Source organism: Cystoisospora suis (assembly GCF_002600585.1).
Source record: "Cystoisospora suis strain Wien I chromosome Unknown contig_1068, whole genome shotgun sequence".
Classification (NCBI taxonomy): domain Eukaryota; phylum Apicomplexa; class Conoidasida; order Eucoccidiorida; family Sarcocystidae; genus Cystoisospora; species Cystoisospora suis.
Window position 1 is genome coordinate 51,455 of NW_027153869.1, and position 25,109 is coordinate 76,563.

The window sequence follows — 25,109 nt, forward strand, 5'->3', positions numbered from 1 at the left end:
GGGGGGGGAGGGGTGGGGAGCCATAGTACAAGGACGCAAGTAGACTCAGGGGTATATCTAAATACTTTTTTGCTGATGTTGCCCTGAAAGACGTCCTGCTTCACCCGTGCCGCATCCAAGCCACGAACTACTAGGCCTTTCCGTTCGTCCCAACTAGCTGTAGCAGAGCCTCTTAGTTCGTGTGGTCGCAGACGTCATCGTGGTTAACCGTATTGCTACGATTGCGGAGTACTTGTGTCTTTTTTTAGGGTACGATGCCGAGAGAAGCTCTGAGCTTCTTTGTACGTAGTCTGCATCCAGCGCAGCGCTGGATGCCTTTTCTCCTCAAGTCTCCCTCCGCTCGTTTTTGGGCCACAGGTGTCGTGTACAAGGACAAGCCATTGCTCTTCCTGTGCTTCGACAATCTCTGCTTTCTGTCAGCCCGAAGATGAGGCTATTAAATCAAGAAAGATTGCTTCCTGAGTGTCGTACTTCTGTCCTTTTGCTTGTCTGCGATATCAGGGAAGAGCACTGCGTGTGATGCGGGCGCTAGATGAAGAAACGTCAAAACTTGAAGACGAAAAGAGACATCGTGAAAAAGAAAGTACGGAAGTTCTCTACAAACTGGAAGAACAGCAGCATGGAAGATAACGCGCTATTTCTTAGTGATGAGGAGTCTGCAGAAATTCTTGCGGTGTTAGCCGGGAGTGTCACGGCGAGGTCTTCTGACACCGTGCTTCGTCGTCCATACAGGTTTTCTGTGATAGAGATGGGAAAAAGGAGGGCAAGTATATCGTACAGCACCGCCCAGTTTTCTTGCTTATGCATAGTAGCAGGGAACCACATAAGGAAAATCAATCAAATCCCTCTACTGACGCCAATCACGCCAGAGCCTTCGGATCCTCACAACAAGCACGCAGTGTGGAGTAGACCTACCACCCATGTCTAGTATCTTCGAGGTCGAAGACTGCACTTGTATGCAATGACAGCGAGACGGTAGAGAAGTCCCACCGAGTGGTAGGCGAGACGGGAAGCAGCTCTGTCTCATGAGCCTGCGCAGAGGAAGCTGAGAGCACCCGACCTGAGGGCGTACCCATGTGCCAGGGTAACTGCTGTACGTGTATATCCAGTGCATGCATCTCGTAATTGACACCAGGACAGACTGTCTGATGAGAGGACTATTGAAGTCATCATGACACTGCCGCAGGAATACGTTCAAGGCGTGAATGTTGAACTCTCCGTGTAGCTTGATTCCTTCCCTGATTGGAAAGCCTGAGAAAATCTGCTTTCATGGAGTGCGCCGAGATAGATAGAATTTTTCCTAGTTTCGAACCTGTGAATACCTCTCACGCTTTCCTTTCTGCTTCGGTTATATCAGGGCCGTTGCTTCGTCTCATCTGCGTGCATGTCTCTCCTCCCTTCTGTTGTTGTACGTTTGAGTGGTGTCGGCCTCCCGGCGAAGTCTCCTCATAGGTATGAACTTGAGGAGTGCGTAACAATAATGTCGGTTTTTCTGTTCTTAACAGAGAAGAGAGCTAGAAGGGCCCGGCAACGCGGCATTGATAAAAGTGTGCCCCCCGCCTTGCGACGCATCATGAAAAAAAAAGTACGGACTGCGATGTCACATGATCGTTCCTTATTGGAGTGCTCGAAAAGAAGCACACACACATGTCATTTCAAGATACATATATATATATATATATAGGGAGAGACGAATGCTTTCATAACATTCATGCGTACGCATTTGAACATGCATGCTGGCACCCGGGCCGTGTCCACATAAATGTGATCAACTTGGATTGACTGTTGGACCCAGATATCTTCTTCAGTTAGATGACGCCGCCCGCAGTCGTCTTCGGAGTCGTTGGTATCGTGCTGGTATCACGTACGTTGTCGTCAGTCATCTCGGCAGGTGCATGTCTTTGTAAACTTGTAGCATCGATGCTGACGCCGTAGTCGAGAGTGCTACGAGTTTCAAAGCTTATCGCTGCATCTGTGACCCTCAGCTATCCGTATGTACCCGCAACACAGTGTTCTGAGGCAGTAGTTGAGGAATCTTCATTTCTGGCAGCAGCTGTAGGTGGATACATAGAGATGTGTCAGTGCTACAGATCTTTTCTGCGACGCTGCCGACTTTTTAGATTTGTGTCCGCTGCACTGTTACAGATTCGACAAGGCCGCCTTACTCTAGCCTATTCTCCGTTTGATCATCAGTCCGTTCTTCGCCGCGACCACGCTGTCCTTAATGGCATCCCTTCTGTTCGTATTGTGTGTCTCTTTCTTGGTGCAGGCACAAAAACTCGAGAAGCGTCATCTTAACCGATCCCAGAAAGCTTCCTCTTCTCAGTAGTGATTTCACCAAAGCATGGAAGCTGAGCAGCAAGCCTTTCTCGTCTATGTGTTTGTCGCCCTGTGCGAAGCTTCCTCGCCTATCGTAAGCTGCCTGGTACTTGATCACCGCATGACACTCCAACGAAGGTGGACCCGAATACGTGAAGAGGAGAGAGGAATGGAGAACTGCCGCACTTCCGTTGCTAGCACTTTCGCGGTTGTAATTGACGGCTCTCAGGCAATAAGGAAGCGACTATCTCACTATCAGATCACTTGTTTGTGTTGGGATTCTCTTCTGTTACTAATCAAGACATTCCGAAACAAGTAGGGCTTTCCACCAAACATCTAAGAAAACCAATGGATACGCAATGATGAAAATAGGTCGATCACTATGTTCCGGATTCCCCTGTCTCACCACCGTCGTCCTGAGCAACAACACCGGCTCCCTCGTCATTGTCGGGATCCAAGTCGGTTACATCGGTCACTTGAACTTGTAATTGTTGGGGTGTGTCCGTATCATCACCGACTGGGTGGCGGTCTTCCTCCGCTCTCTCGTAGCCTTGCTCTTCATCATATTCACCCCATGAACCTTGATGAGATATCGCTTCCGTCGTCCAACCTTGTTCTTCGTACTCAGCCGATTGTTCCTGTGTATCTTGTTCCGCGTCATCGTTCTCCATCCATTCTTCCTCATTCACTCCGGAAGGAGCTCTCTCATATTCCTCCTGTCGAATGAATGAAGACTCACCGAGACCTCCGCTGTCTTCGGCGTGTTCCGTGTCTTCTGTGCCCCCGCGAAGAGACTCTCGTCGTCGCAACGCTAGCAAATCCTTTGCAGGAATCAAGGCACCAACATCATCCGCTCGGATCACAAACTGGAAGTCTCCTACAGCACGTGGCAGAGCCGAACTATAACCAACTTTAGATGTACGATGAGTGTGTCTTTTGTCTCTGTATTCGTCCCTGCCCTGGGCCGTCTGCGCCGGCTGACCATCTCTCGGACTTCTCACAACATACACAACTTCCGGTTCGTTCCACCAATCAGGTGTTTGCGTCGCCTTTGTGACAGTGGCACTTCGGTGACCCATATAGACTCGACGCTCTTGTTCCAGACAATCTTTCGTTCTTCCACTGGTAGCTCTCGGGTAAAGCCGGCAACGCGTCGAGTAAGAGGTAGTACCAGGATGTCGGTCAACACCCTTCGGGAGTCCACCATCTAGGGTACTGTGTGCAGGTCTAGAGAACCGCCCTTCAGATGCCACTGGAGAATGCTGCGCAGGGTGGACGCTCCTGCGACCGGGTCGATCGCAGTGTTCGTCTCTCTCGAGGGGTGAGCTGACCATATCGACCACACGGAAACCGTCCCGAGGGTCTGGAGAGCTTCGAGCAAACACCAAGCAATTAGCCGCATTTTGTGAAGGCCTCCCACTTGTAGTACGATTCGAGCTGGCTCTCCCTGAGGTAGAAAAGAAAATGAGAAACAAGCCAGATGCATGCCACAGAGGGTACGGGAAGTAGGAAGGGATCTGATAAAACTGCTTCGGGCAAGAGCCGCGACTGTCCAGCCCTCGACACATCGAATGCAGTTGATCACCATGTGTGACACCGCAGTACATCGCCCCAAAGAAGGATCACACCCGTAGTTCTCCGAGAAGACCTCGGCTAGCCAAGCCAAGATATAGAGACGTTGCCTGCGCACGCACACCTGAGAGATAAAGCGTCCGGCAAGGTGTGCATCGAATCTTCGCCTTCCAATAGCACTCCCATGCCAAGTCCCTGGACCATGGTTTCTGAGTCGTGTTCCCGCACATATGAGTTGATATTATTCACGAAATCCTCACGAAGGCGGCCGACCGACCCTATGGAGTCTCGTGGCGATTCGTTTTCCTTTACGGGAACGGGCTGCACGATCGTGATCTTCCGTATTCCTGGAATGCTGACAAAGGCGAACTTCGGGCTGTAACGAAGATCAGGTACTATACAGATGAACACGAGCACTCGAACAACTGAATCCATTGCTTCATCAGCCAGTCTGTCTTTAAACAGTCGTACATCGAAACAGATTCCTCCTTCATAACGGCTCTCAGCGAAACACCGCCAAGAAGATGGAGCGTGAACAACGAAAGGGAAGCATCCGCGGTCCTAATCACAACTCGACTTGTCAGTCCCTGTCTTACAGGTGTGCTCTACTATTTCTTCAGGAAGAGGGGGGAGGGGGGGGAAACTGTGATACATATGCATGTGTATAAACAAGTATATATGGCTTGGACACAGTACTGGCTCATGTAGCCGCTCTATTTAGTTCTATGACTCCAGTAACAAGTAAACCGCCCATGGGTCTCTGCCACAAAGGATCTGACAGGGTGACAGAAGTGTGGTGGCTTACCCGCGACCGTGAGTCTCGTTGGGTTCGAATGGAGCACGCCACTCCTACCCGGCTGACTCTCCGAGGGCCCTAGCCCGGGAGACGGCGACATTCGACTCTTTCCTGCTGCAGTCCCTCTGCTAGTAGCAACACTGTATAGTCCTGTTTTACCTCTAGTAAGAGCAGCATTCCCCTCTGTGCCTGTAGAAGTTGGTAAAGGGTCTAACACCAAATCCTTCTTGCCACATTGCCTCTCGAAATACTGTCGAAAGCGGTTAACGCATGCACTAACCGCACGGCCCTGCGGTTCATCACTCGACCAACAGATGACGGCATCCCGAATTTCTGGGGTAATGCGCCGATTGTTCAAAACCTCGAGCAGGGGACAGCACAGCATGCAGAATCCCTCCAGCTGCAAAAGGAAGAAACAGGAAAAGACGGAACGGGCAAAAGCTGTTACACGGCGTCATGTCCGAAGAGAAGACACACTGGCCTTGTCACGTTCGCGAGAGCCGCCAAGTCGTATGCGGCGGGAGGGAACCGCCCTTGAGTATGCGGAGGACCGCGGGCTTCGTGGAAAGAGCGCGCCGTTGTAGAAGCTTTTTGATCACGATGTAAAGCTGCAGAAAGCTTCGACTGGTATGTGGCACCAGTATTTGACTCAGGCAAGAACGCCCAAGTGAGACGACGTCTAGACGGGAAAACGCATTCTTGCAGTTTGACTAGCCCCGCAAGACGACAGCACTGACTAAGGATCGCGGACCTCACTACCATCCCGAAAAACGTGGGGGAAGACACGAAAAAAGAATGGATAACATGACGTGTAACGCGCGTCCCTCCCCTGGTGCTGACTGGGGGCGGTTCTTCACCTCGTAGACTGTAGCGAATGCTACTTTTTGTCACGCGTGTCTCTATGAACTAACGCGGCACTAGATGTCACCTACTCATTTGCAAATATTGGCTAGAAAGAGTCCTCACTAACTACGGGCACAAGTAACCAATTTCCAGGCAGAATGAGGAGGAGCGACTCCTCCTAGTTTTCTCCCTCATGAAAAGAGCGTGCTTCAGTCTCACCACGACATTTCCTACAAGGGGGTGAGTTTCGATTGGATTGCCGAGAACATTCAAGGCACGCAAATTTTCCATCACAGAGAGAGTCGCCAGGCCCCGTAGGTCGCTGTAAGAAAGAGACGACAAAACGAAACGCCATCCTTGCTACCTTCTTCCCAAACATGGAGTCATTCCAGCTGATAGTCACCATATCCGACCACCTAGAAAAGAATGTACAGATAAACCGTAGTCCCCAGACCAGCTCCACAGCGGAATGTCGAGATGACTGAAAAGAAATCTGTCAGTCCAAGGCGAAAGTTATTCAAGGAGCAACCACTGTATGACGGGCACTTCAAGAGAACGTGATATCTACACTCCGTCTCTCCCTACCGTAAAGCAGAAGAAAATAGTGGTTACGAATATTGCATGTTCTCTGACGAAGAAAAGAAGATATGAGAGTTTGGTCTCTTTATGTACCTGATGTTGTTTTCAGAAACATCTAACACCTCCAACGTGTGCTGCAAGGGTGAGTCTGCGAGACCGCTGTAAGGCACATGCACACAAACAGGAGGCGTGAGGGCAAGCTCAGCAGCCTAGGCCTCTTTCTCTCTCCGTGTTACAGAGTACACAGCAGCAACATTCCCTCAGGATTTCACGGAGAGAAGAAGAGAAACCCACTCGGAAAATGATAACCACAACGCCTGAAAGGCCCCATGAGCTCCCTGTAACAAAACGCTTCACATATGCTCATCGCTTGCACGCGATACGCTGAGTTCCATCCCCCCCGCAGCTCACCGCTCTGGCAAAGACACCTTATATCTAGCCGCCAGAGACGTCTTTCTGTTTGTGGTGGTCGCGCAGTGAATTCAGATTACTGAATACCTACTTAGAAATAGACAGAGATGGCATATACGGCTACGCATGAGAACTATATCTAAACTTGCACCCATTACGCTTTTCCTCTTCACTGACCTCGCATCACCTTCCTTGCAGCACACTGAGACTGCCGTCACCATGTGGGCTCCCGTATATCATGCTGGGAGCCATCCTTGGCAAACATACCGAGAATTGTAGAAACGGAAGAAATCCTAACCTTACTACGGTGAAGCTTCTTACTTGATATCTGTCAAACGGTTACCACGGAGGTACAGCTTTTGGAGCTCGAATTGACCTTCAAAATGTAAGATCTGGCTGATGAGGTTGCCGCTGACATCCAAGACGTGCACATGGGGGAACGTTAAAACCCGTCCATCTAGCTGGCGCAAGAGATTCCCGCGAAGAACAAGGTGCTCGACGGTCTCTAATCCCAGACCGACAATCTCTCCAAGGGATACGCATATCTGTAAACGTACAAGCACGGATACACCGTGCGCAAACAGACAGGACACTGCGTCGGCAAGATAGGCACCATGCCACTGTCCAGAAAGAGTCTACAGTTCAACGAACAGGTATCGGTGGAGTGAAAACGGAATAGAAAAACGGTGTGCCTCATGCAAGCCCACAACGCCTATACCGTCCATCTATACTCCTTCCTATGTCACGATTCTTGAACACTTTGTATCTGCCAGCTGACAGACGAATCTGAACGGTTTAGTAAGTGTGAACCTGTTCTCGCCGTTGCCCACACTCACGAATGCGGAAGTCCTTTCAGCACAGTCTAGACTTGACCGGATGAAAGCATGTACTCCTTTCGGGAGGTGTCTACAGCTTCTTTGTCCATACAGACATCAATCCAGTGGAAACACACGGCAACCGAATTAAAAGCCTCGTCAGAAGACACTGTATGAAACCCTAAGGTGTGATTTGTCGATCTCCTAGGCCGGAAGGTGAGCTGCTTGTCCTTGGTGCTCTCGCACGGAAAGAACAGAATTTCTTCCGGTTTTTGTTCACCTCAAGCTTATGAAGCCACTGCCATGTGGCGGGAAGCGGAGAGAAACATGAAGAAAGAGTCCACAAAAAAAGAGCAGACAGTAGCGCGTCCCCACTACGAAGCTCAGCGGCCGTCGCTAAGGCAAAAATTCCTTTACACGTGCGGAATAGAGCGTACGGTTAGATTCCCCCCGTGCACAGGGAGAAGGAGGGAACGAACGAATTGGGAAAGACCGATGAGAGGAGGCGGTATCATCATTCGCCTTACTTTTCGAATATCATTGCGAGAGATGTCCAGGTGCTGACAACCTTTCATCTTCTTAGGAACTGCTGCTAGAATCAACCCAGCCAGCTTTTCTCCAGTCAGGACAGGTCCGAGTCCAATGCCCGATGCCTCCATCGAGCCCGTTGAACGCGGTCCCCCCTCCTGAGACGAAGCCATATCTGCGGTGGCCCCCCTGGTATTCGGCTGGAGAAGCAGCAGTGCTTCGACCAAGTACGGCAAGGCGTCAGAGACAGTCCCCTCGAAGCAGGGGTAGAAGTCTTATGAGAAGAAACCGGAAAGCATTTCGTAGTTCCGATAGCAATGGTAAGAGTTTTGAAGAGTCGCAAACGCAGACGCTACCACTTATTCTTCTGATAGACTCGTGGACGCGGAACACGACTTGTTGACCGGAGAACCACGAACGGCAAGGAGAGTTGCCTTCGGACGGAGAATAAGTCAGTCTCGGACACAGAAAGGAGAGAACGGTGGCCGCGACGAAACCATCCAAGCTTGGTTGCTGACAAAGCAACGCGACCGCTTTGACAGCCTTCTAGATGAAGGACTTTGGGAGAAACACCGGTGACTTCTTCGATAGACACGGAAGGGAAAAACAGGCGAGGAAGAAGACGAAGAGTAGAAGAGGAGGATTTACGATAAGCATAGCCGACTCGGTAAGGGAAGGAGAGTGGCTGAAAGCACTGGTCAACTGTCGTGTCTATTGTGCCCAGTTTCTCCAGCTGTGCGCCGTGTACGGGGCATTTCGTTTACGTAGAATGTTGCTGACGGAGAAAGGGGTTCACGTACAGCTGCTCGACAACAACAACATATCAAGCTAACAGCCCACCATCAGCCTTGACAAAGTGCTAGTCAAGCCGGTTGTCTCTCTTGGCATCTAGGCGTGTACTCGAGAGATCCATACATTTCGAACTGAAGGCCGGAAAAGGTCAGCGATTTCGAGCAACGTCAGAGCAAGAGATCTTTACAGCTGACAGGCGTTTCGAGATAAGCGACGCGAGCAGCCTGCAACGGGAACAGACCATCAGCGAGCGTTCGAAGGAGGAAAGTGAACGAGATGGGAAAATTGTCGTACACATAGGCACTCGGCACGCGACTCCCGCCAAACGAAACGAGACACATGCAGGGCATGGGGGGAACCGCTTCGTCTTGAGATGCGGGGAAGAAGTGTCAGGGAAGAGAACACAAGGACTGCCCGGAGCCCGAGTCTAACACACGAATGTTAGAATGCTAAGACGGAGTTTTCTGAAAACGGAAAGGTTAGCCACGAAATGACTGGACCAAACCTAGTAACCTGGGGCGGGGAGCCAGCTAGCTATCAGCCGGGTGGCTCCTTGGAAAGCCAGGCATGCGCCAGCTGACGCCGGATTTTGAAGACACGAGGGACGGACGCCGATGAATGACTAGACGGTCCCTACGAAGGAAAAGTTGGCCGCTAGTTGTCCTTTTTGGTTCATCCCTCCCCTGAGTGCGCTCAGTTCCGGAAACGTCAATTGGGAACTTACTCCCGTTTCGCCCTTGGGGAAAAGGCTAAACCTCGACCTGTACAAGAACTGTAACCCGGGTGTGCTGGCCGCCGGTCAGGTAGGAAACAGCTTACGGCAGTGCGACCAAACCAACGGAGTACTCCGAAAGTTGTGCCAAAGCGTACGACATATGCTGTATCTGACAACACAACCCTGAGTACAACACTCCAAACAAGACTCAGCGGCCCTACAGAGGGATACGGAGTCGTCCAGCCGCTAGCTCCACTGTGCGCTGCCTCGTTGCTCCGCCGAGTGCAGGTCAGGAGGGCAGCCAGGAGTGCCGAAGGCAATCCAGATATAAAAGCAGCGAAGAGTTGCAATGGCCGTGACTAAGAAACCTATCTATGCCAACCCTATGTGCACGGAGCCTGTTGGGACGACGTGGTTTGCGGGCACGCTGAGCGAAGGTATAAAACCCGTGGCTAACAGTGTCCTGTGAGAACCCGGATGGATCTCCCTAGCAACCTGGGGACACGATCGATCAGAGAGGTGAAGGGCCGGCTGAAGCCTTCAGTATCACCACCTCGCCACCATACGAAGAAGGGTTTAGCGAAACCAACTGACGACAGAGGAACTGCACCAGCGTAGCTGCCTCGGTATGGGAACTCCGAGACGGTGTTTCCCACTTCGGACAGACGAGTTGCACGCCTCCGCCTGAAACAGCAGAGACTGTGTTTCGTGTAGTGCGGAAACTGCATGCCATCAAGCTCAATGCGTCGAAGGAGCTGTTGTCAAAGAGAAAGAAGTAACGCTACATGCAGGTCAGACAGACAAACGATGTTACACAGTGCCTGTAAGTGGCCCCACTGAGCGCGTCCAGGCGGTCCGGCTCTGTGAACGCTCAGCAAGAAAAACATCAGGAGAACTGTAGACAGAGGCTGAACTCACACGCCCGTACACACGAGCTCGCAGGCCGACAGCGCCCGATCGTGCTTCTCGCCTTGCTTTTCGCCCCGAAGTACCAACTTGGATAGCCCAGTAGGCCCACCCAAGACACCTAGCCCGACCGAGGAGTAGTATGCAGCGGACTTTCTCTCGGCGTTCTTCAGCTCTCACATTCACATGCGTAACGAGGATTGAGAGGCGGGACGGAGTAGTACCCGGCTACAGAGTCTTTGATAGCCTCGCAGAAAAGCTTCTCCGTTACCATGTCAGAGACTGATAGTTCTTTTCTCTCAAGAATCTGTGTGGATAAAAGAAAGCATCTGGCTCCGGTGAACATGATATGGTCACTTTAGTGGAAGATTGATCTAGAAGGTCCGGCAGACGACCAGTCAATCACAGAGTGGGCCAAGTGAGGCGCCTGAAGTGTGTGCCTTACTTCGCGCGGGTCAGTTCGTCTTGCAGAGAAGCGATGCATAGCTGCACGCAGCGGAACGCAGCGCGTTTGTGATGAGTGGCTCCCATCGGCTATTCAGGCTCTGGTCAGACACTAACCCAGCAGAGAACCATCTTTCTCCCCAGTGTGTGCACCGAAGCAGCTGGGTCCCCTGCTAGAAAGAATATTGCTTCTCAGAAGTTGTTGGAAATTCCCCTCCATAACCTGCAAAAACGGTTTTGTTACCGTTGCAGAGCCGTTGACACGGAATGGTTTTTTGGCCTCGTCCAGCAAGCATTCGAAAGTAGAGCACAAAATCTTCATTAGAAAATATGCCGCAGTTATCCTCCGTCTGGCAGGGCGTTTCGGAGTCGGACTGTGAGTCCGACGGCCCTTCCTCCATCAAACGTCTCAGTTGGGCTGCTCTGGCCTCCCGTTCTTCCTGGATTTCGAGGAGCTGGTGAAGCACGTATGCTCTCACGTCGTCTGGTTTGTCGTAGTATACACGTGATTGAAGGTTCTGGAGAGGGAACGCAGATGACGCTAGTTGCGGGTACCGATCGGCCCCATTCATGTGTCGGCACTACAGCAGAGTGGCTTGACCAGAGACCTCCTACTGGTCCGGCAACTCGAAAGGAGAATGTCTTACCGTCTTCGAAGCCCCGCTGGAATGTCCGCGTCACAAAGGAAGTGCTATGCGAGCTCTCTCTTCTTTCGGGTCAGGGGCGTCCCCAGAGCCACGCTACGGTTACACTCCTTGGCACGCTGTCTGCATTACATCGCCTTGCCACTGCTCACCTTGAACAGTTGAAAAACCGAGTGATCATAGAGGTAGCCGAGTGTTGACCCCCGGGTATTCTCTGTGTCCGCCATGGGTACTGGCTTTTCCTCTTTCGGTATTATACACGGTGGCGCTGCACGACGCAGGGATCTCAGCAGATCTCCAAAATATGGATCACAGTTCTTTTTTTTCGGAAGACAAGTGCTTCCCAGCACGCTGTTGGCCGCAGAGTGCCCGCACAATCCCTGTAGGCCCTTTGCCGGTCTCTCTTCCTTCCGATAAACCGTAAGTGTGTTATTTCCCGGCACCGCAGCTGGAGAAAGAGTCCACACCGCCCGTGATCTCTCTTGATGATATCTGCAATGCGACGATTCCTGCAGTCGTCGAAGCGTCTCCTGCCTTCGCACAACTAAGCTGGTCTACGGGAGCATCTCAGCCTGGCCGGCCCTACATGCAGCCCTCCTGTACTCGGAAGCAGCCAGGCAGAAGCCTGCACGGGAGCCTCTCGTCCCTCGTTGAGCGGTGGTACCAGCCGGGGAGGTACAGCATCAGGTCGCCTGCAGCTTTCGGCTCCAGTTTAAATGCGCTACTGAAGCGTTAGCGGTGTAAGTGTCAGAAATTTTGGGTAGACAGGTCGCCTACGGAACCTAGCTTTGGTCTTCTCGCCAGCGGGTGCCGCCATGAGACCAGGTGATTCCATCAGCATGGTACGCTGCCCATCGTGAGATGAAGTGCTCGCGAAGGTACTTGAGGAGCCTTAATCCTTTTCTTTCAAGCGAACCTGCCACGAGCTGCTCGCGGAGCGCCTTCCGCACCTTCCAGCCTCTATAGATGGCTTGCAGGAGCACAGCAAGCCTCTCGATGGCGGTTTCATCCAGGTTTTCCACATCCTTGGTCTCCTCGTCAATCTTGGGTGAAAACCCCTTGCTCTCCTTCCCGGCCTTCACCATTTTGTAGTGTGCGGCTGCTCTAACACTTCTTCAGCTAACGACGACAAGTCAAGACCCTTTCAGATTTCTGTCGCAAACGGTGACTGCTCTTCTTTCCGAAGTACACCGACGTCCGGGGTTCTGCTCCGCAATGCAATCCAGGTGCCGCATGCGAAGCAAATACAGCGCATGCGAAGTACTCATCGCAGCGGCTTGGGTCGCCTGTACGAAGGTGTCTCATACTTACTCGGCTTGGGGCCGTGCTGCAGGTCACCGACGACCAGACAATGCATCCAGAAAGAATAAGGGGTTCTGGTTTCTGAAGTGATTTATACCCTACACTGCTGAACAGCCTACCCCGCAGAGTTACCTCAGCTTGAGAGCGTGGTGATTTACCGCAGACAGGAGCTAGGAGCTTCCTGTCAGCTAAGCGACAAACGCTTGCACTTTTCGAACATGGCATGCAGGGTACACGTGGCATAAATAGAACAAACGATGGGCAGGTTTCGAACGGTTAGCACACGTATGCGGCGTTACACAGAATCAACATTGCTGGGCTGCGCGGGCGATTCAAATCTGCACTGCTCAAAACGAGGGATCCACGCTTTTCCTGACGGGGTGTTGCTGATGAATCGAGAAAACTGTCTAAGCTTGGTAGCGTACAACAAAGCTGCACTCCAGTCTGCGCTCTTATCTTCATCGACAATGCTGTCTGGACACGTGTGAGAGAGCTACAGCGCCAAGCTGCGAGGAGCTTCCTCCGGAGAAATCCCGATGAAAGGTCGCGGACTTCGTCACGCGGCTTGCTTCGCTATGGCACCTGACCGTCCAGCTGTTGGTACCGGGCGTCATAAACGGGAGCTCTGTTTACATGTGACGGAGACTCCGCGGACCGTACTCAGTCGAAGTGTCCGCTGCCTAGCGCGCACATGGTGGTGAGAAGCGATACAGCACAACTGCTATTGCAGCTCAGTAGTACGTGAACTCAGAGGAGTCGTGGCGAGCAGGCACCGGAAAAGGTCTGGACGAAGACCTCAACAGATCTTGCGAAACTGATTTGTGCTCCCTACAAACTGTTCTCGGTGCCGGCGGTGGGACTGCAGATCGACACACCGGGGAGGCGTACACCAAACTAGACAGGTGCCCCACCAAAAAACGCCTGTGCTGTTTCGCTGTTTTTTATTATCCTTTTCCGCCCGTCTGTCTTCCCTCGGGGTCGTTACTCTCGGTAGTGGGCTAACGCGCACGGGCCGCTGCCTCTGGTCGGTCGGCAACTCTCCTTACCCTGGCACCTGTGTTCAATAGTCCATCAGCGCTCACGAAAGGTCCAGAAGAAATATCGTGACCTTGTGCCCTCTTCCTATTCTACGCGAACGCAGATTACGTCATCGGAGTTTTTTGTCAGGAAAACAGTTGCAACGAGATAGAGGTTTTTCTTTCGCTCTCCCAACGACCGGAAGCCAGAAAAAACGCGCGCAAAGTGATCGCTCATTTCTGCCGGAGCACGCCATTGGTGAAAATCTTCACTAAAAAAGTAACGAAATCACACACGCTTCCTGGGTGCACTGCAGTGGCAGCAGAAGCTGTATCGTGCCAGTAATCGAGTACCAGTGGCAACAGCGACTTCGATGGCGTGTTCTCCATCATCGTGAGCATTTCAAGTCGAGCCAACAGGAAGGAAGACCTCAAGTTTCATGAGCACAGCCTTTTTACTCCTTGAGCTCTCCACAGTCAACGATTTCAACGTCCACCTGAGACAAGACAAACACACAATGGATTCCAGTTCGCTCTATGAAACCAAACTGAGCCTGGCGCGGCAGGGGTCGTGGGCGAGTGGGATGCACTGTGAAGGTAGCGCTTCAAACGTTTGTCGGGTAGGGAGGGCCTCAGATCCGTAGAAGCCTTCATGAAGCTCTGGCAAAGCAACCCGCCACCGTAACACAACGCGCAGGAAGTTAACACGCCCGAAGCACTTCATCCTCCGTTGTGCGGGGCCAGGCCTCGTGTATCCGCAAGCGACCTCCTCAGGCTACCTTCGCACTAGACACAACTAGACGTCGTCACGAATAGAATGTGACACCTTGACACTTGGTAAGTCTCCACTGCAGGTGTGTGAGTGGAACTGCAGGCCACCTTCACCCCTCTTCCCGCTTCGTCTGAAGCAGCAATTAGCCAACACCTCTGTGCGCAGCTAGCGGGCGTCACAGTCACGTGCGCGGGAAGATTCTACATCGGCACAAAGGAATGCGTGGCAGTGTGGCTCACAGAAGTGCTGCAGGGACTGGATATCCTACAGTGGGTCAGCAAAGCTCTCTATGAATTCACGCTCAGCAGCGGCGAAAACCTCGCCGGACTGCCGTGCATGACACTGAGTGGGCTCGTAACTTGGACGGAGCGGGAGCAACGGAGGCGTGGCTCGTACCGTCGGTCTGTCATTGGACTTGTCCGTTTCCACGTTTTCGACGGCGGTGAGCACGTCATCGCCCTCAATCACCTCGCCGAATACGACATGCTTCCTGAAACACGCACGGTAGGAGCCAGCAATGAGACGCCTCCAATCCGGGATAATACCCTTACGTGACCGCCACACCCCCCGGAGACCACTTCAACGACACAAACTCCTGAAGCGAGACGTAGACGAAGGTGTCCACGGGCGACGCTGTCGGACGCTCAGCTGCTTAACCGTCAGCGCCGCTCAGTGGCAATTCAGGGGATACTCGGAATGTCACGAGCCCCTGCCTCGGTCACTGAATGTACTCTCACCCGTTGAGATGTTCTGCAGGGCCAAAGGTAATGAAGAACTGAGAGGAGTTCGTGTCCGGGCCACAGTTCGCCATCGACAGCTGGCCACGGTGAGTATGTTGGTCAACGAACTTCTCGTCTGAAAGAAGAAATACACATAGGAAAACTCAGCAAGTGCATGGTCTCCAAACTAGGAAGCGAGGAATCAACGAGCAGTGCTGGTTGTCTGATGGAGCTTTGGATATCTCTGAGAGTCACCGCCGCTGCATGAACACTGTCCGGACGTAGGCGGATCCATCGCCAGCAGAAAGCCACATGGGAATATTCTGCACTTTGCTCGGTTTACCTTTGAAAGAAGGACCATAGATGGACTCGCCACCAGTGCCGTCTCCATTGGTGAAATCGCCTCCTTGCATCATGAAGCCCGGGATGACGCGATGGAACTTCGAGCCTTTGAAAGATAGAGGCTTCCCTTTCTTTCCTTCGCCCTTCTCCCCTACACAAGACACGCACCAGTCACAACACACACAACCTCTCTACCTTCTTGGCTGCTGCGAGGTCTACTGAATCATAAGCACTACGTGCGAAACCATGAAGAACCGGGACCTGCGTCTGTTGTCTCTTTCGAATCGCGGGAGCTTTCGCGTTCATCCAAGCAAATAGACGCTCACAATTGATCTCCCAGGCAAGTTCAGAAAAAATAGTGTCGCCGAGAAGGGAAACCAGGCAGAAAACGTGGTACCCACGTCTGAAATCTCCTGGCTGTTTCCGCGTCAAGTTAGCTGCCCTCGACATACGGACCCACAGGCACTGGGAGGGGAGCTTACGAACGTGAGCGAAGTCAGAACTGCGAAGAATCACTGAGACCAATTCCACTGCTTGAGGGGCAGAAAACATCAGCGTACCTGTGCAGAGAGCGCGGAAGTTCTCTGCCGTCTTCGGCACTGTGTCGTTGAACAACGCGCAGACAATTCTCTTGGCTGCAGAGGACAAGAAAGACGTGGCAAACCGCAGGGCACCTTCTGATAAACAACCGTCTAAGCGAGCATAGACGGGGAAAAAAAGAGCGAGGCAAAGATCTGACAAAGTTTCTAGAACTTCTTGGACGTCCACAGCTCTATATGGTGGCTGGCCGAGATGCCAAATACTGTCACATCTGCTACAAAATGACCGAAGACAGCTCATATGGCACAGTGGAGGCTTGGCTCTCTAAGTCCCCTACATCAGGATAGCAGCTATGACCTGCGACAGTCATGCCTCGAACACCTCCGGAAGTAGTTAGCATCGACAGCCGCAGTACGATTGCCTTTCAATAGCTACGTTCCTTGTGCTCTGCCTTGCCACGATATGGAAGCAGGGCACAGAACGGGTTCTGTCCATGAAACCAAGAAAATGTTACTCTTTATAATTTCCTCGAAATCGCTACGGTGCATGAGACCCTATATTTCCACCTCTGCGTCACAACAGAGCTCCTTACGCTCTTGATCGCCAATTTTGACGTCCATATAGACCTTAGGGCATTTATCCAGGTTGCGCAAGCCTTGCTTCTCTGAATGTAGGCGACACACAAAAATTCACACAATGTCCCTTTCTGAACAGCGGGCCTGTGGCGCAATCACGTGCGAGAGACTCCTCAGGGTAAGCTGCAACAGTGCATCCTGCTACCTTTTCTGCCCTCGTTGAGAAGCGAATGAAACCGTTGCTTACCTGTGTACAAGTCAACTTTGCTGAAGATCTTCCCAAAAACAGACTTCTCCTTTGCTCGGACATCTTCGATCTTCTTCTTGCACTGAGGTCCGGTCACATGCAGCATATACACGACAAACGCAGTCCCAATAAAGGTGTCTTCGTGACTTTCACACATGCAGACAGCAACAGTGCTCTACCAGCTTTCTTAAAGATGAAGTAGCTCTCGCCCCAACACCGTCATAGGCGCATTGCTGTCCTCCCCTGGTTCAACAATGCATAGTGTGATGGGTCGTAAAATAGAAACTTCAGTCTAAAGACAGAAAACAGTTCCGACTTGCACCATGGCTGGCCCCGCACAGGTCTAAGCCATACTCCACCCTGCGAGCCACGGTCAGTCTGCGTCTACGAATTCTGTCAGACGCTGACAGGAGAGTTACAGAGGAAGACTGACGCAAGGCTAGGTGTAGACTTCACGCAGCACGACTGAAGGGAAGTCCACGAATGACTCGAAAAAAGATCGCATTCTGCTGCAACTCACCTTTTCAAGTTCTCGGCGGATTTCGACGTTCTTCGGGTCGAGTTTAGCAGCCTGAACGAGATCTCTCCGTGACTCATCAAGAAGGCCAAGTGCTAGTTCTGCAACACCCCGACGATACCACGCCTTACTATTCTCCTGAAAAGCACCCATTCACACACACTCTCCTTCACATCACCCCCTGCTTCTGTGCGTATGTCGATCTGACAGAAAAAAGGACCTCTCTCCACAGAATGCGAGAACTCTCTTCAGTAATTCTCTTGAAGGAGTGTCACATACCGTGGCTTATCTGCTAGAAAGCTGAACCTCCTGCTTGGCACTGCACACTAGGGTTATCTGAATGCTTTCAGCCAGTGCAGGAGGGTTCGCCACTCAATACAATACATACGTGGGAGAAAGAGGGTTCTCGTCTATCCTCCGTAGCCGAGTTTCTCGATAACTGCAAATCGCGGCGTAGAAAGTTTCTGACCATGACTAGCTATTTCCTGAGCATGACTCCCGCTTGGTTACTCTGTATAGGCCTGCTAACGAGGTATACTCCGGTAATAGATACGAGAGGCCAATGTGTTTTGTGCTGCTGAACGAGAAGAGCAACAGGTGACACGTACCGGTGTACGCACAACGAGTAAGATGCACAGAAAGAGGCTTCATCACGCGAGGCAGCTGTGAGGAAGACAAGAAGTTGGACGGGTCACCGAACTTATAGGGATAACCGAGTTGTACGGGTGACGAAGCTGTACACCTCTCAAACGAAAGACAAATAAATGAGGTCAGTCTCGGGTACAGACCAAAGGTACTTGCCTTGTCAAGATTAATGACCTTGGAAGTCTCTTCGACTGCCTCCGAGTAAGCTTCTTGCTTTATGCAGCACCTGAGGTGATCCGACGCATCCACGCACATAGGTGAAGTGAAGCACGACTCAGAATCACATCACGTACGCTGCCTTGTTTCCGAAAATCCTCATACAGATTTTCTACGTTGAAGAGTATCTTTACAGAGACAGCACATGGATGTAAGGATCTCAATGAGCGTCTAAGTTCCTCAAGACATTTCTACGAAAAGACTCTCGCGCGGGAAGTCCTGTAACCCCACGTGTCTCCTTTCAGCACATTCTCTCGATAAGTATATGGCGCACTCCATCCTACGGCGTGTCTACGAAGACCTCGCTCGAGAGCAACTGGTGAGATGTCGACGTCAACTATCAACAGGAAGAACACGAACACTCTGGGACACTGAAAGAAGAATCCGAAGAACGCCATTGACTCAAGTTGAGGCTCGTCGTTCATATACGAATGTGCTTCCACACACAGTACTTCGCTTAAGCCTAAACACCAACCTGAATAGCTACAATTGTACACATCTAATCTTGTTGCTCTTCGAATCGAAGTCGCGTGTTTCGCCGGGGAAATCACACTCGGCAGCTTCCTCCCTGCTACCGTCAGAGCCCATGTATGTCCTGTCTTACAGTACAGATGCACAAAAGGTTTTTCTCTTCAGGGCAGATGTATGTATATTTTCTATATTCACAGCCTCTACATACCAAGCCAAACCGGTGCTGTGGAAAAAGACAACTTCAGCGAAGAGAATCAATTCCGAACTGATAGTAAGCATACCCCTGAACCCACCTATCCAAGACATTCGGGTACCGAGGCTATGTGCATCGAAGAGGCGCTGTCATAAGATAGATCTGTACACCTCACTTTCCTCTTGCACTATGGGATATGACGTTACCTACGTTGCCAAGTTGAGTCGTAGGGGAATCTCCAGTTGATGCATATGTTGCTTTTGTTCTTCTGTCCAGTTGTCATAGTAGTCGAAATAATCAAGACCTTCTTTATACGCCGCGGCCGCCTCGGCGATGTTTCCCTTCTTGAATGCGGCATTACCAGTCTCCTTCTCTTGAGCCGCTGCCTCCAGTTTCTCTTCTACACCCATTTCCCACTTCTGCTTCCTGCGGGGGCGGCTGTCTATCAACTCGACGTCAAACTGTAAGAAGAGAAAGGCACACGGCAAGAAAAAGAAAGGAGCCGGTGACCGAACCGTTAGCACACGAGACAGAGTCTAACGTTGAAGCATGATACTTACGAACCACAGTCCCTTCCAGGACTCGAGTCATCTGCATCCACACTGCATATACAAACCGAACTGTATAAACATGGTCGTGAGTCTACTACCTGGACAAGCCCGCGATATTTCAATCTGTCTTCTTGCCTAGCGAGCCCGTGTGACGGTCTTTGTTACCGAAGAAAATTCCCGACTTTCTCACATGAGTAGTGATCAGAGGCCACTGCCGTCAACTCACATGTAACTACACTCTGCTCAACTGGGGGTAGGCAGCTTTTCGAGGAACTCGGAAATCCTGGCATGAAGAAGACGGGGATAGTGTGCGAACTGCAGCACACCGAGGTGACAGTAGGTAAAAAAACTGATCCCTACAGAGAGAACACACGTGGCTCCTTCAACATATCGGGGGCGTCTGTTTCATCGTTCCTTGACTCACCTTGAGTACGGCATTTCCAGGGATGGAAGGCGGAGCTCCATGACTTCCATACCCGTAGCCAGGTTGAATGGTCTGCAGGCATCATAAACCCAAAGACACCGTAGCAGAAGAATTATCTCTTTGGTCCGAGAGTCTTTCGTGAAGAACAGCGACGAGGTTGGAAGCTATTGTGAAGTCATGTGTTTTCATGAAGATGTCGAAACTCATTACACTGTGATGCCATACGGTAGTCTGTAGTACTTCATGCAAGCACAAACGTCTTCGCGAGAAAAGCGGGCTGTTGCGTGTATGGTCAGAGAAACCACGACAGGTCTTACTGTGCAGTGGACGCCAACCTTTCGTACACCAGGGCTGGGCACATGACGAGCGCGGCGGCGCCCTTCCACTCGTGCTTAGGAGAAGAAACGATTCTATAGCGGGACAATGCATACTCAATGAGAGCTCCCTGGCGATGACCAGGGTGACTGGTATCAAGTAGCTGACAGCACTGGTAGAAAATTGTGATCTAAACCTTCCTGGCTTTCAGCAACTCTGGATCAACAACTCAAAGTCGAAGCTTTCTCTCTTGTTTTCTAGCTTCTGAAAAATGTCAGAGTTCTTCACAAGAGCGAGACCGACAGAGAAGACACGACAACAGAGAAAAATGGAGGTGTGAGGTGGAGACCAGATACAGTGTGTGGTGAAATGAGGAAAGTCAAAGGACAAGAGGAGGCGAGGAGAGGAAGCAACCAGAACAGACAGGGAGACGAAATAGACGACAGGCTCGAGGTGAGAAAGAATCTCCTGTAAGTATTCCGAACGTGGTGGAAGGAGGGAAATGCGATACCTATACAAATCGCCCTGTACGGCAAGTGTGTAGTGTGCATATGACAACCAAGAATGTCGCATACCAACACAGATGTCTATCCGAGACGCTAGGATTCCACCTCTTACCAGGATAGCGCGCTCGCCTTTCTTCATAGACGCCACACCAAGATCCCATCCCTTGATAACTTGTCCTTGGCCGATAGTAAATGTGAAAGGTTGATCTCGATCTCCTATAAGAATCAAAGCCAGCTCGAAACACCGCCTTTACTGCATCGCGACTCAATCATTACTCCAAGAGCGTGTGCATAGATGCACTAACAATATAGCAAACGCTCAGGCCATCTTCGTAGCACAGTGCTGGCACGTCACGTCAGATACATCTGGGCAGACCTGTCCGGGGCATTCACCCTCACCCTAATGCCAGTGTTCTCCGATGAGAGTTTTCATACTAGACACTATAGATCTGGACTCTATCTGCACACGAGAGGCTACCCGGCTCAGGTGTCTCCATCACGCCAGTGACTGCCTGCTCAACTGCACTGTCTCCCCCGTGAAGAGTCTGCGCCGTTTCCGACCCCGTAGATCGGTTGTCCATCACCCCTGCACAGATCTACGTACTGACTGAAAGTCTCAGAGAGGGTGCACTTCCCATGAGTTGTCAAAGAGCCGTCCCAAATGCCTCACGCGTGTACAGCTCTATCTACACCAACAGGATCATGTGCTGGCGATCTAGTCCGTTTTCTCGTGAAAGGCCAGGACGAAAAGTATCTCAGGTCAGTTTGATTTTTACGGAAATGGCAGCGCTTGTGCCCGTGCATACACAAGATTCTTTCAAGAAACACTCGAACTCTCCCTCTTTGAATGAAATTATATCTTCATCCACTGACAGACTCATCTCTGAGAAAAGTAAAGACAAGCTTGCTTCTTTTTGTGTGAGTTTCTTTACCATCAGGAGACTTACTGGATGAATCAAATTTTGTCCCGTCGAGGAGTGTTCCAGTGTAATGCACGACAACCTCTTCTCCTGGCTGTGGCCTTTCAGACAGACAGACAGAAGCATAGGCGCTCTTGATTTGTGTACAGCACTCTTTTCTTACGCATACAACCGAGAAAGAGCAGGACAATGTACAGGCGAAGACGAACGCGCTTGTTTTGAAAAAGAGAAAAAGAGAGGAGTGCTGGCAACAGTTAGCTCTCTGTTTCGCGGCTTGTCAGCTTGGAGCCTGATAGATAGGATTCCCTCGTTTAAGATACATATGCACTTTTCATACGAGAAAATCAAGATCTCTGCGAAGAGTGCGTGCTTATGACGCTTTTCTAAGGATGGACCACAAGGACGGCACACAAGAACATAGAGGGTCAGAAGGTGAAGAAGAACATGGTTGTGTTACTGCTGCTACTACATTTCCAGGCCGATGTCTCTTGCAGAGAGGCAAAGAAAGCGGGGAGAAACCTTTGTTTTCCTCCTTTCCAGAAGGGGTTGGAGCCATACGGGATTCCTTCCGGATGTATTGAAGATAGAGTCGCAAGAACATTCAGATCCGGTGCCACACACAGAATTCGTCGTCCACTGTGTCTACTCAACGGGCTGCTGAGCACACGGGTTCGCGTGAATAAAACTAAGGAGCTCCTATCAATGTCGTACAAAAGACAAAAGAAAGTCGTCCATCCACCACTTTTTGCCTCGTTTGACATCGCTGCTGTGAAAGAGGCGGCTACTTTGTCGGTTGGTCGTTCTGTGCTCCGTTGCCTAGCTGCTCCAAGGAGAGCCAGTGCAGAAGGAAAGCAGTCTTTCCCGTGTTACACCAAGGTTCCGGCGGGCAAGTGGGTCGTACGTTCTTGACAGGCCTTGTGAACTTACATGGGTCCATCTCCTTCCTTAACAATTTTCTTATACACTCCCTTGTCTCCGCTGGTAACCTCCTCCCCTGCATCTACAAGACTTGCGGGATCTGGCTCCAGCATTTCCTCTGCATCATGGCCATGTCCACCGCAGCACCCGCCACTACCGTGATGATGATGGCCTTTGTGATCGTGGGAATGAGCTTCTTTCTCAGGAGAACAACACGCATCTCCTGTTGAGGCGCAGGCCTCGGTGGGTGGAGTTGTTGTTGTAGGGTCTTGCGCCATACTGTAGAAAGACGGCGTATGACAGGTGCACGGTAACACAGGCTCGACTACTGGAGAGAACACGCGGAAGACGGGAGAAGACCCTCCTGGCAGACTCAAGAGTGCTCGTGTACGATGTTGAGCAGAATGGGAATGCTGACGGCGTGCAATCCCGGAAGAGAGAAGGCACAGCTCAAAACAACACAGGAGAAAGCGGGATACAACAGCAACCAAGGAAAAAAGAGGCACAGCGAAAAAGGCGGGAATCTTCTGGCCTGTCACCTCCACGGTGCATCGACACCAGTCAATGTGTGCAGCAAGAGTCGCGCGAAGGGAGAAGCTAAAGAAAAGGGCTCGCAGATGAGTTGCTCACGAGACACACGCCAAACCCCCACGTTCGCCCGTCAAAAATGGCAGCTGCCAATTTGCGTAAGGCTTGTATGCACGTGGTGAAAATATTCATCACCGGTACACCCGTCTTGCTGGGACATTAGTAGGCCCCCGAAGCCGCAGGTGGTGTGCCGCAGTAACACCACTGCGCATCCACACACGGCACCCAGTCCGTGTGGGGGGTGACGGCGAGATGTTTTTCCGAGTCCTGTAGAGATGAGGTTGAGGACATACCACGTACCTGCAGCTTTGAAAACGGATACATTTCCCTCAAGAGTTGCAGAAAAATCTTTCTTTCAACAGAGACAGTCCCAGCAGGCCACTCCTGCCCAGTCGTCCGACTTCGAATGATGGTCGTCTCTAGCCCTTGCTAAAGAACCAGACCATCGTTCAAGAAGCCTCCTTATGTACTGCGTGAATTCAAGGACAACCTGACCGTCTCTCTCCAGAGGGGACTTCCTTATTCTCGCGTACAAAGGCGCATGCTGACTAAGGAAACGGTGTGAAGAAAAATGTATGTGGTCTTGTGAGCATCGGAGCCCGGTAGTCAGTTCGGCTCCGTCACCAGTTCCGGATCGCGGAGGCGGTAAATTCTCGACGAGGTTACGCACCCAGTTTGTGGCCCGTGCACTCAGACTATCGGAGGCAAGGCAACACGTATAGGCAGAAGAGACCGGCCTTTCGGCACCCCAAGGGTTCGCACAGCACACCGGCACGGCGGGGCTCGTCACCAAAAGGGATAGTGCGGCAAAGCGTTAGGGGATTAGAACTGCATGAATTGCGTACAGCGTACAGCCTTCCGGTTAGAATCCCGGTGCTCGATGGATGTTTGTCTTCGTTGCTGCCGGTCGGTTAACCGCAGTAGTAAATTACCATGGTGGAAGGCTCGCCTGCAGAGCAGAGAAGATAGGATTTCGCTACGCCGCCTGAGACTGGCCAGAGCATTCTCTCGCGACAAGCGATGGGGTATTCGTTGAAGCGGGAAGACTGCTAAGGAGAAAAACCGCCAGAGGGGGACGGCATCCAAGGGTGGCTGCTCCCAGGTTACGCTAGACGTCCTGAGGGCGGTCCTACATTGTGGCTTTGGCGAGCTGGGGAACCGTGGGTTTTTCCCAAGAAGGCTGACACACACGTTTCGGTACAGGTGCCAGTGAAAGTGCCGCGCCAGCGCACGATATGTGTACTTCAGCCGGAGGCGGTGGAACGTGGGCGGGATAACGCTGTCACGAAAGGGCCTTTTCGGAGCTCTGCCGAGCCCTCTGGAAGACAGAAATATGGAAACACCAGGCCAGGCTGCTGCGGCTCCACAGGAACTGCGAGTAATCAGTCGGCTGCCAGAACACTGGTGGGCTTGGAGTGCTCAGGAAGTGTAGCACTGCATATCCACGGACAGGTGTGCATGTGAGGAATAGGTAAAGGAGGGGTTTATGAGATGAGGGACAATGGATTTAGCCGCGTGCGCAAGGGAGCTGGGCCCCTGCGCAGCACACGTAGACAGAGTCTCCGACATAACACCAACAGCGAACTCGCTTAGTAGAGACTTGAGCACGCCGTGGAAAAAAACAAAGCACGCGCAAACTAAGGGGAGTGACCGTCCGTTGCCGGCAGGAGAGCTAGCCCGCTCGGGAAAGGCTCCGCCGCAGTCGAGAACGGCAGCAGCATTTCAAGCTAACAGCGCAGCCACAGTAACTTTGTGCAAAGTCTGTCGACGGTATCGGCCATGTAGAGGCGCCCTTGTCGCCTGTCCTGGGGTAGATAGCACGGAAGATTCGAAGCCCTGACGTACAGAAGACTCGAACAAGAGCCGGGAGAGCACCCGCCCCGGCAAGCAAAGTAGTGGTAAAGGAGGGCCAAGAGAAAGAGGAACAGGATGGCCAAAAACAGCAAGAAGAGTTCTTTTGCTGCAGGA

General features: G+C 51.7%; 2 protein-coding genes across 2 annotated transcripts; both read right to left on the minus strand.

Moving 5' to 3' along the window:
- Nucleotides 1-2,070: 2,070 nt before the first annotated feature.
- Nucleotides 2,071-9,138, minus strand: CSUI_002554 (leucine rich repeat). Its single transcript, XM_068062754.1, has 6 exons — nucleotides 7,863-9,138; nucleotides 6,842-7,065; nucleotides 6,203-6,268; nucleotides 5,750-5,852; nucleotides 4,697-5,087; nucleotides 2,071-3,766 (listed from the first exon to the last, which is right to left on the minus strand). The coding sequence occupies exons 1-6, from the start codon at nucleotides 8,034-8,036 to the stop codon at nucleotides 2,700-2,702; spliced, it is 2,025 nt and encodes a 674-aa protein (XP_067925274.1). The 5' UTR covers nucleotides 8,037-9,138; the 3' UTR covers nucleotides 2,071-2,699.
- Nucleotides 9,139-13,788: 4,650 nt separating this feature from the next.
- Nucleotides 13,789-23,396, minus strand: CSUI_002555 (peptidyl-prolyl cis-trans isomerase). Its single transcript, XM_068062755.1, has 14 exons — nucleotides 22,563-23,396; nucleotides 21,663-21,736; nucleotides 20,828-20,931; nucleotides 19,895-19,966; nucleotides 19,130-19,380; nucleotides 18,192-18,265; nucleotides 17,398-17,532; nucleotides 16,878-16,959; nucleotides 16,648-16,719; nucleotides 16,076-16,150; nucleotides 15,517-15,666; nucleotides 15,192-15,309; nucleotides 14,851-14,944; nucleotides 13,789-14,179 (listed from the first exon to the last, which is right to left on the minus strand). Exons 1-7 carry the CDS (start codon nucleotides 22,829-22,831, stop codon nucleotides 17,525-17,527), a joined length of 852 nt encoding a protein of 283 aa, XP_067925275.1. The 5' UTR covers nucleotides 22,832-23,396; the 3' UTR covers nucleotides 13,789-14,179; nucleotides 14,851-14,944; nucleotides 15,192-15,309; nucleotides 15,517-15,666; nucleotides 16,076-16,150; nucleotides 16,648-16,719; nucleotides 16,878-16,959; nucleotides 17,398-17,524.
- Nucleotides 23,397-25,109: the final 1,713 nt, after the last annotated feature.